General features: G+C 32.9%; 1 protein-coding gene across 1 annotated transcript; it reads left to right on the forward strand.

Annotated features, from left to right (window-relative positions):
* Window positions 1-336: 336 nt before the first annotated feature.
* TMBIM4_1 (Transmembrane BAX inhibitor motif-containing protein 4) lies at window positions 337-7,740 on the forward strand. Its single transcript, XM_012938465.2, has 3 exons — window positions 337-755; window positions 5,001-5,258; window positions 7,511-7,740. The coding sequence occupies exons 1-3, from the start codon at window positions 642-644 to the stop codon at window positions 7,658-7,660; spliced, it is 522 nt and encodes a 173-aa protein (XP_012793919.2). The 5' UTR covers window positions 337-641; the 3' UTR covers window positions 7,661-7,740.
* Window positions 7,741-10,838: the final 3,098 nt, after the last annotated feature.

Genomic DNA, 10,838 nt, shown 5'->3' on the forward strand with positions numbered 1-10,838 from the left:
AGAAATTTTACATTGAAACAAATTCAAGTACGTAGAGAGCAAATGAGAAATAAGATGTTAGAAGAGAAAAAACAATTAGAGGGTAGGGTGATTGTTCATTTTTTCCTGGCTTATTCCTCATTTTTATTCGTTTTACTGTTATTTCTAATAAATTGGCTGAAGTTGGGCATTAACACCCTTGGACGCCGACTCAGTGGTCTAGAGGTTAAGTGTTCGAATCTCTCGGAGCGGGATCGTGGATGTGCACTACTGAGTAGTCCGACGCTAAGACGAAACGGCTGTCCAGTGCTTCCAAGTTTCCCATGATGGTCTAGCTTCAATTGACTCGACCCCAGGCTGCTGAGGACTTCCATACAGCTATCCAGTCCTTCCTACTTTTCAATGGTTATTGAACTAAGATCAGATGATGAAGTTAACTATAAGATTATGAGAGTATTTGGTTTAATTGTTTTACTAAACAATATGATTGTAATTTATTTAAATGTTATATATGATCAGGACAAGATGTCTGTTCAATAGTTCCAGAATTACAAACAGATCCACTTTTATCTTCACATAGAGGTGATAAAAAATCAATAGAATTAATTATACTTTATGCCACAAATCATGTGAATTATGACAATCTCATAAATGGTGACTCAATGAAAAATAATTGGTTTGCCTCAGAAAAAGATACAAGTGTATGGGAAGATGACAATACAGTTTGTTCACAGACTGGTGTAACTGGACCTGCACCTTATCCAACATTAAAGCAGGTAAACATTAATTACGTAACAAAAAAACATAGATTGTGATAATGTACAGGATTTTTGGAAAATGTTTCGTTTGAAAAGTTGCTTGATTTTTCACTAAACATTTGGATCCGTACATTATGACATAACCTGTATAAATGTTTTAAGTTATTAAACAAGATCACTTTGAAATTTTTATGACAACAATTGAAAACTATAAAATATCTAACAGATATTTCGTCCCAAGTTACGATTCCTCTTCAGTGGTTCAAATTCATGGCCCTGGATGAAATTGAGCCAAAAAGGTTCAAATCTCTTAGTGAACACAATAACCTTAGACCAGTAACATGAAATTTAATGATTTACATCTTTAACTTTAGTTGGTTTTAGTGATATTAACTAGATATAGATTAAATTTAATCATGACTAAAATTATTAAAGTAAAATCACGAATAGAAAATGTTTCATGTTAAATGTCAGTCAGTCAGTCAGTCAGCTACAACGTAGGACCAGGCATATATATGCATCGGTTCAAGTTACCATACCTCATTAGCACAGCAAGACGAACACCAGATTCATAAAAGTAGTTAATTCAATGGTGTTAATATATAAAAGAAAGATTGCATATAAGGATATAGTACAGGAAGAAAGAATTAGTACGTAGAAAGACATGAAGCGATTCATGTTAAATAAATGAGGTCATGAGAAGAAAATTATTTTTTATAGTTTGAACTCCAAATAACAATTATATGAGACTTACTCAGTCAAAAATCTAATTCATCGTTTGCATCACAAACTGAATTTATTTGGATCATCATTAAAAACCACTAAGTAATGGTCAGCTGTTTCATCCTAGTATGGAACTCCTCGGCAGTATACATCTACGGTCGCACGTAGGATCGAACTCAGTACCTCTAGATTTTTGAGTTATCAAACAGTGATTCGCATTTCTAATTTTAATTGACCCACTGTATTGTCTAACCATCATCAACCAATTTTATTTAAGTCATAGTAAACTTGGATTGCAGCTAACAGTAAAGAAGAAAACCCATCTAGAATGCCTGTTTCGTTTTATTTTAAACTTGTCAACTGTTAAATTGATTTTATCATTGAATAATTTGTAATTCAATGGGGTTTGTTTGTTTGTTTGTTTTCCCAAATTCATGCACGCATAAACATTTTTTCTTTTTATATTCATTCTTCCAAAGGTGTAACCCAGATAACAGATTACATTTTACACTAATTATTCTAGGTAAAGTTAAGTAATTTATTATTGTTCACAAAGCAAACAAACATGCAAATGAAAGTAATTTTCAACATTCAAATAGACAATAATAACATGGAATTAGAATTGATTTACGTGGGGAAAAAAAAACAAAAACAGATTGAATCATGAATTCTATTGTTAAAATACTTCAATATGTTTTATGCTTTTAATACTTTCCCCTCAGTAAATATCATTTAAATAAATGGAAATAAGCGTCGAATACAAAAATAAAATGCGTGTGTATATTAATAAAAATGTACAATTTTTCAGAAGAAAATTGCAACGCCTAAACTAGTTAGAAATACAACAACAACAAAAAACTAACAGTAAGAACTAATTACTTCGAATGTATTATATTATATTAAAAGTTTGTGAATTAAGGCTATATCGAGGCAATCCGCACAGGATGCACATATGCTAACATGAGACTAATCAATTACAGTCCTAAATAACAAATGGGAAGATACAAGTATAACAACACCAAGTGAATGTATTACATCAGTTTGCCAAGTACTCACCTATTATATGTTATTACTTGTGAACCTGAGTGACCTGTTTATTGTATAACGCAACGATACCGCCAATCAGAGAGAAATGGATTATCGATCGAACCAGTGACGCATAAAACACGTGCGAGTAGCCTAGAATCCTGATTGGTCCTGATTTCCGCCTAGCCTAGCCAGTTGAGTCCAGAACACAAATCTCAGCTTCTGCAATATGATTCATTTATTTCAAGTATACTGGGTTTATATATCAACCAGACAGACCACATCATACCATAAAATATGAAACAGCATTTGTACAAGAATTAGCCAAATGTGGCTGTGAATGAGGAAGATCGTAATTAATAGACAGGCTATAACTCAAAAAATGGTAAATCGTGTAATATTAGTTCATAGGTCAAAATAAAACTCATAATAAGAGGGACATGAATATGAACAGTTTAGTTACATAACAATTACACGATAAAAATATACTCATAGTATTGATCCATAAATGCATCCCAAAAATTACTATTCATTATTCTTATCGGGATATAACACTATAAAACTCTTACAATTTGACAAATAATATTGATAACATCATTAGTAGCTAAGTTTGAAGAAAATACTAGTTCTCAAGTGGAAAAAATTTAACCGTTGAAGTTCAGTTATGTGGAGTGTGAGACGGGTTTTGTAGATGAAAATTAGTGATGGTTGAACAATATTACCCAACTGTATAAACTTAACTCAATTTAAGAGTGAATAATCACTATGAATTATGAGTAATAGTACAGTTTGTAATTAACTCCATGATTAGTTACTCAAAGTAGACAGATATGCTCTGCTTGTAATCAATACGTAGACTATTGTTATCTGTAAAAATTGATTCCCTGTAAATTTCTTTTAGGATTTCACGTGGTATGACTATTTATAATTTATATGAATTAACTCTTGTCCTAACCTCTAATCTGGTCCTTAACCGTTAGTCAAAATTGTGGAACTGTATATCCTATGATCTCATCTAGTGGTCTACATACCAAGTGTACTATTTAGTATTGTAATCTAGTATATCAAGTCGTAATATCTAGTATCGCGTGCTGAACACAAAGCAGAGCCTTTTCAATGCTATTACAATCTGAAAGAAGTTAGTTTATGATGATTTTACTGTCATTTAGGTTACATCATGAGAATAAACAAAAAAACAATGCATGTGCATTTATCAGTTTTATAGACATTGTGTTTAAAAATTCCTGAATAACCAACTTATTGAGAGTTTATGCTAATGCAGTAAGTTAATGCGAGAATCTTGTCGTATTTTATCAAATACTGACTTTAATTATACAACAATTGATAGCCACAAAGCGCTGGATAACTAATTCGTTCTAGTATAAAACCCCTTAAAATACACATCAATAACTTGTCCTAAAGGTGATCCCCTTATCTTTAGACTGAAATGAAAAAAACTGCCCAGTGTTTCTAGATTTTATTGATTGGTTAATTAAGGTCGGTCTATAATGTTAAACTACAAAATTCAATTCAAGATTATGTAATTTTTTTAAAATATTTCTATTGACTTCAATCAAAGAAAGCAAGGACTGCTCAACGATTATAGAACTTCATAAATTTTTACGTTACTCAGTTTAGCTTGCTCTGTTGAAAAATTCACTATATTTAAGTCTTGTTGAAGATATACATCTTGTTTAACAATAAAAGTGAATCACTCTACTATAAATCAAATCAACACTGAAATCAACTGGTTATCAATAAGAAAGTAGAAGTAGATTCTATCTATCAACTTATACAAAAGAGATGAATTAATTACCCTAGTCAGAGATTGATTAAAAAAGATAGTCGACAAGAATAAATGAACAAATTAAGACAGAATAACCTACTAAAACAATCAATAATAAACATAAGAGTCAGTACAGACTGACTTAACATTTATAAAATAACTCGAAAGCTTACTTTTACATAAAGTATATTACGATGTCATTGTTTTAAACGATTATACAAGCTTTACAAACATTAAACTGTCTAACTCAAAATATACAACATCAACCAGAATATTCCCTTGGTATTGTTTGGCTTGTATCTTCCCATTGAAATTTAAGACTGCAATTGAACAGTCTGTTATTAGCATATGTGGATACTGTGCGTATGCCTAGATACTGCCTTAATTCACAAGCTTTTTGTAAGCAATGATGGATTCAGAAGCTGAGTGGATAACGCGATGGCGTTTGAAGCGAATGGTACTGGGTTCAAGTCCCAGAGTGAACATCAACTCTGAGATGCAAGTACATCCAGCTGACGAGTCCCAAATAGGACGAAACGCGCATCCTAGATCCCACTGCTAGCCACTATCCATCATTGCTTACATCAACCAGAATATTTCATTTAAAAAGAACATCTTTATCGATTTACTGTTTAAGTAAGATTGTACAGAATAACGGAAACAATTTATGAAACTGTTTCTTTGTTTTATTTAACTAATCATTAATTCTTTTAAATTTTTATTCTAAGGTACGTTTATGGGGTACAAGTATGAATCATTTAATTCGTGATGAAAATGGACAAAAATGGTTAGAACATTTTATGCAAAAAGAATATAGTTGTGAAAATTTTCGATTTTTACAAGAAGTTATAAAATATAAATTTGGACCATTATCTATGATTGAAAAAGAATCTAAAAGAATTTATGCAGAATATTTAGCTAAAACTGGAGCTAGTGAAATCAATATAGATAATTATATTATGACGGTAACAGAAGAATTATTAAAGGTATATTACTATTGTTTGTAATATATGTAAGCTTTAAAAACTATAGATGCGTGTTGTGACTTATGTCTGGCTTTTATCACGTGATCTATCCATCAATTAAAATACGACTTATACAATCTTAGCACTGTGCCAAACCAATGACGTTCGACCGGTATGGGCGGTCTAGCGTCCTTATTGGTCCTGCTTTCTGCCTAGCCAGTCCACGTTAGTCCAGAACATCAATACTAGCTCCTACTATGCGAATCGAATCATTTATTTCAGACATACTGGGTTTATATATCAACCAAACAGACCGCAACGCAACATAAAATAGGAAATAACATTTGTACACAGTAAAGCCAAAAAGTGGCTGTGGACGTGGGAGGCAGTAGTTAATAAACTGAACAGTAAATCGTACAATAATAAATTATAGGTCAAAATAAAACTTATAATAAGAGGAATATAAATATACATAATCTAATTATTGAATAGTTATACCATAAGAATGTTTAGATAATATTAGTCAACTGATTTGTCTCAGAAGTTACTCGTGATTTAATCTCCGCACGGATATAACAATGTGTGCGACATTATCATAGCAAATTAAAACGAAACAATTGTCTAATTCTTCCTGGTCGTTAATGGTTCTTGATGTGAACTATATAAATTCGAGATAAATTTTCAAGAGTCAATTGTGGTAGAGTTCATTGATATTGAGACTAAGTCAATTATTCCTGATAATATTAGATAGTTATTATTACAGATCACAAAGTCATTTAAATTAAAATAATAAATTAATGATTTCTATCTAATTCAATAGACTCAAATTTACGTGCTAATTGAAAAATCCCAAAGTTTCAGGTTTACACTTGTTTAGAGTTTGTGTATTGTACTAAAGCTAATGTTAGCTGGTAATTAAGAACCTGATTACTTTTTTATCCAAATTTGCAGTTGTCATATCCTATTTTATTAATTATATCTATCCCAAATAATCTGTTTTCTGTTCATATATCTGATTCTTTTAGCTTAAATCCTTACTGATTTAATCTAAAATTAGATGGAACTTAGCTCCTATTGTGATATAATGTAAATAGATAATATACTCAGTACTTAATTGATAGTCATTTAAAATTTCAGTGATTGAACACTATCATTCTTAACATGGTAGACATCTCGATACTTTAAGTTAATAAATCAGGTTAAACCAAGTAACTCAATAACTGTCTTTTATCTACGAACTCCATGCGCTGATAAGCATAAATTTCGTAGCTAATTATTTATGAATTTCATTCATTAAATCTATACAAACACCTATCGTGTGTGTTATAATAATATTATTAATGTTAGTTAACAGACCACAATAAAAACTAGCTAGAATGTTCACCTCATTTATAACTTCCTAACAGGATAATATCATTAACAATAAGAAGTAACTTATTGAGATGTTCATTAACAAAAAGATAATATGTTAAGAAACGTGAGTGAATTAATTCTATAACAATAAACATTTCATAGAAGTTGATGAATCTGAAATTGAATGAAACACATGTACTTAATTCCACAGTTTATTTTACTTCATTCTAATACAACTGTCCATTGAAAATACTATGCTCTACACAAACTAGATAATATATGATAAAGAAATAAAGAAGTGAAGAGTATAATCAAAAACATAATTATGTAGGTGTATAAGAGGAGATACAGTTCAGACAAAAATACAATCAAAAATTAATTTTTTCTAGTTAAAAAAAGCTTCCTCTCACTTTATGAAGAACGTAAAAGAAAACTACAATAGGATCACCACTTGTTTTAATATTTAGTCATGTCTGATAACGTCTCAATCCAATGAGTTACATCAGTTCAAAGACTTCAGTCAGGAAGTTGTGATGGATTGAAAAATATTAATTCTGTATAGATTTATTTAGCACCATGAAGCCATGTCAAAGGCTGATAGCCTCTACTCCTTTTCTACCTATTTCAACCATTGAAAAATAATGCACGACATGTAAGTCACTCAAAAGATAATCAGAAAACATATCCAATCAACTGAAGCCAGCATTCCAAGATAACAAACAACAAGTGAACTACCAAAGCGTATCTGTACATGGTGATTTCACTGTCAGACAAAGTGCAAATATATTAGTATGTACATTTCAGAAATTTATTAACATGACATTCATCGTTAACATTTCTTACCATTTTGCATTATATGATTACATTCAACTTGTCTTATGTTAAAGAATTCACTTTTTATTTTCCTAAAAAATTGACAGAATCCTAATCCATTTTGTTTTGATTTGGCACAAGAACATATCTACAATCTAGTAAGAACTGATTCATATGCACGTTTCTTACGATCATCTGATTATTTGACATTATTAAATAATGCAATGAAAGCAGCATCAACACACCAAACAAAGTAGATCAATCGCTAAAACGATCATAGTGAAGTTTACAACAAATAAATGTACCTATATGAAAAACTTAAACATCCACAGACAATTATTGTTCTGTATTACTATAGTTTGTAGTCAATATATGGTTACAACATTTAATTTACTTTATTTTTGTATTAATATTGAAATGAATTTTGCTTGTTCAGGTTCATTAGGTTGTAGATATTTTCCTGGATTAAAAGAGTGAAGAAAACTGATTGAATATTTTATAATGCGAAATTGAAAGGATTTGTTTATAACTAGAAATAATACCTCATTATCGTTCTTTCCTTGTTGAGTGTATTACAAAAAGATTAATTCAAAACAACCATAGACAATTTGTAGATTAATACATCTAAATCGAAAACTTGAATGATTTCCATCCTGAACTCATCACAGTATAGGACGAGTTTGAATTACAACAATTGCTTCTAGACTGTTGTTGGCCCATCAGAAAACAGGTATTGTAAATGAATAACTTACGGTAAAAAAATATAACAAAGCATCTATTTAAACACTTATAAGAACAAAAGCACTTTAGAAGTCCCGAGATTGACCAGTTAGTATAAAGCCTTTAGGAATATGGTTAATTTACGTGCTATATCCATTGTCCATAGAAATAATTATGTACTTGATCCGTTTAACTCCTTTTTAATCTATGACTCGATATTAGGTAGTAGGTCACCCGACTCTATCTGAAATTCAAAAGTCTATCGTTAGTCTGAAACGAGGAAGAGCAGCTGGTCCAGATGGATTGGTTCCAGAGATCTTTGAGGATGATGGTCCAATTTTAGCTAGAATCTGGGAGTTGGACGTTATCCCATCTGACTGGTCACAATCACTTATCGTCCCAATGTATAAGAGAGGGTCAAAGTCACCCTGTGACAACCATGGAGGGATTAGTTTAACTAATATAGCATCTAAAATACTAGCTCCGATAATTATCGGACGCATAACTAAGACTCGTGAACTAAAAACACGACGAAATCCGGCTGGCTTTAGACCTGGTCGTGGCTGCATCGACTACATATTCACCATTCGTCAGGTTCTAGAACACAGGCATGCTTATCGGCGTCCGACAATGGTGGTCTTTCTTGACTTGAAAGCAGCATTTGACTCCGTAGACCGCGAGATTCTGTGGTAGTGTCTGTCACTGAAAGGCGTACCTCAGAAGTACATAAACCTTGTGAAAGTTCTTTACTCTAACAATACTAGTCGAGTCAGAGCTTATGGCGAACTGTCATCTGCTTTTGCAACCTCAAATGGTGTCCGTCAAGGATGTCCACTATCTCCATTTCTGTTTAACGTCATCATAGACCTGATGGAAATAACGCTCTCATCGACTGAATTATCGGATATTGATCTCCTACCAGAAGGTCCACTTATCGAATTAGAATATTCAGATGATATAGTCCTGTTTAGTGAAGACGCTGATAAAATGCAGTCTTTTGATAGCACTGAGCAACAATGCCAGAATGTTTGGAATGCCCTTCTCTCCCTCTAAATGCGAGTTGTTGCTTCAGGACTGGTCTGCGTCAACACCTGAACTAAGGATAGGGAGTGGAGTAGTCGAACGCATTGACAACTTCACTTAACATGGAAGTCTGATCAGCCCTAATGGGTTGGTGTCTGACGAAATCTCAGCATGGATTCGAAAAACTCGTTCGGCTTTCGCCAACTTACGTCACTTATGGCAAAGGTGAGATATCCGTCTATCAATAAAAGGACGAGTATACTGCACGGCAGTTCGTTCTGTTTTACCTTACGGCTGCGAAACATGGTCATTAAGAGTAGAAGATACTCGTAAGCTACTAGTATTTGACCACAGATGCCTTATAAATATTGCTCACATCTGCTGCGATCACCGGCTAAGTAATAGTGAAGTTAGACACAGGATATTAGGGAATGATGGTAAATCAGTTGATGAGGTTGTGAGTCTTCATCGACTGAGATGGTTGGACCACGTGTTGTGTATACCTGAACACCGGATTACCACGACGCTCAGTGCTGACTAGTGTTGGAAATGGTTGGAAGAAAGCTAGGGGCAGCCAAACCAAAACGTGGCATCAGTGCTTGAAGTCATTAACCTCTAGTCTGTGTCATGTTGGTAGATGCAGACTACTTGGTTGAGGTCCGCGTGACCATCGTAACCAATGGTTGGAGACTTAGGGTGATACAGCTCAGAATCGATCACAATAGCGTAGGTGTATACACTTTCGGTCTTCATTTAAACCGTGAGATTAAAATCGCTTCATATCTTTCTTTCTACGAACTAATTCTTTCTTCCTGTACTATGTCCTTATATGCAATCTTTCTTTTATATATTACCACCATTGAATTAACTACTTTTATGAATCCGGTGTTTATTTTGCTGTGCTAATGAGGTATGGCAACTTGAACTGATGCATATATGTGCCTGATCCTACGTTGTAGCTGACTGACTGACGCTATTAATTGGAACGTTCTGAGGACTATACAAATATATTTGTAGTGCTCATCTTACGTGGTCGAAACAAGTATGATTCATTTCTTAATCTCATTAAAAATAACCGGTCATTTTCATTATCCTAATTGGCCCGTCGATATACCGTTTTTTTCTTCATGATTTAAGACTAGCAATCAGAAGTCGCACAGTTGGATTCGACAATTTTGTAAAACTTTAACCAACGCTTCTATAAAAAAAACTTCAGCTGATTCTCACTCTTACTTTGCTAAAACTGTCGCTATATGCACAGAGTTGTTTCGTTACAGTTTTGACTTTGTAAATAGGGTATCCTCCTCCGAGTTCGTTACTTCCACTACTCGGCGGATTATTGTTGAAGTATTGTATCAGTCGCCCGGTCTATTGACTTAGTGAATATCCAGCTCCTTACTAAAACGACAATCCAACTGTTTGTAATTACTGTAGACCTCAGAGATACCCAACAGCATTATAGCTACCATTCAGTGAATGTTTATCTACCAACTCATTCCACGTGGGTCCAAGCAATTAAGTCATTTAATTTTAAATCAATCCTTAACAATTCAACACCGACTAATGAAACTGGAGCTTGACTACTTTATCCTTCGCTTTATTTTATCAGACTGTACTACTGCACTGTGTTCAATGTTGATCTTTCTCGATGGAAAACAATAGCTTGATTTTTTCATTTGTAATGATTATGTT

The sequence above is a fragment of the Schistosoma haematobium genome, chromosome 1 (genome assembly GCF_000699445.3).
Source record: "Schistosoma haematobium chromosome 1, whole genome shotgun sequence".
Classification (NCBI taxonomy): domain Eukaryota; kingdom Metazoa; phylum Platyhelminthes; class Trematoda; order Strigeidida; family Schistosomatidae; genus Schistosoma; species Schistosoma haematobium.

What these genes read in the sequence shown, in the direction of transcription:
- TMBIM4_1 (XM_012938465.2), top strand. Translation starts at nt 642, where the DNA reads ATGAAAAATAATTGGTTTGCCTCAGAAAAAGATACAAGTGTATGGGAA. An exon ending in CTTATCCAACATTAAAGCAG is followed by an intron (nt 756 to 5,000) that starts GTAAACATTAAT and finishes TTTTATTCTAAG; the next exon opens with GTACGTTTATGGGGTACAAG. An exon ending in TAACAGAAGAATTATTAAAG is followed by an intron (nt 5,259 to 7,510) that starts GTATATTACTAT and finishes AAAAATTGACAG; the next exon opens with AATCCTAATCCATTTTGTTT.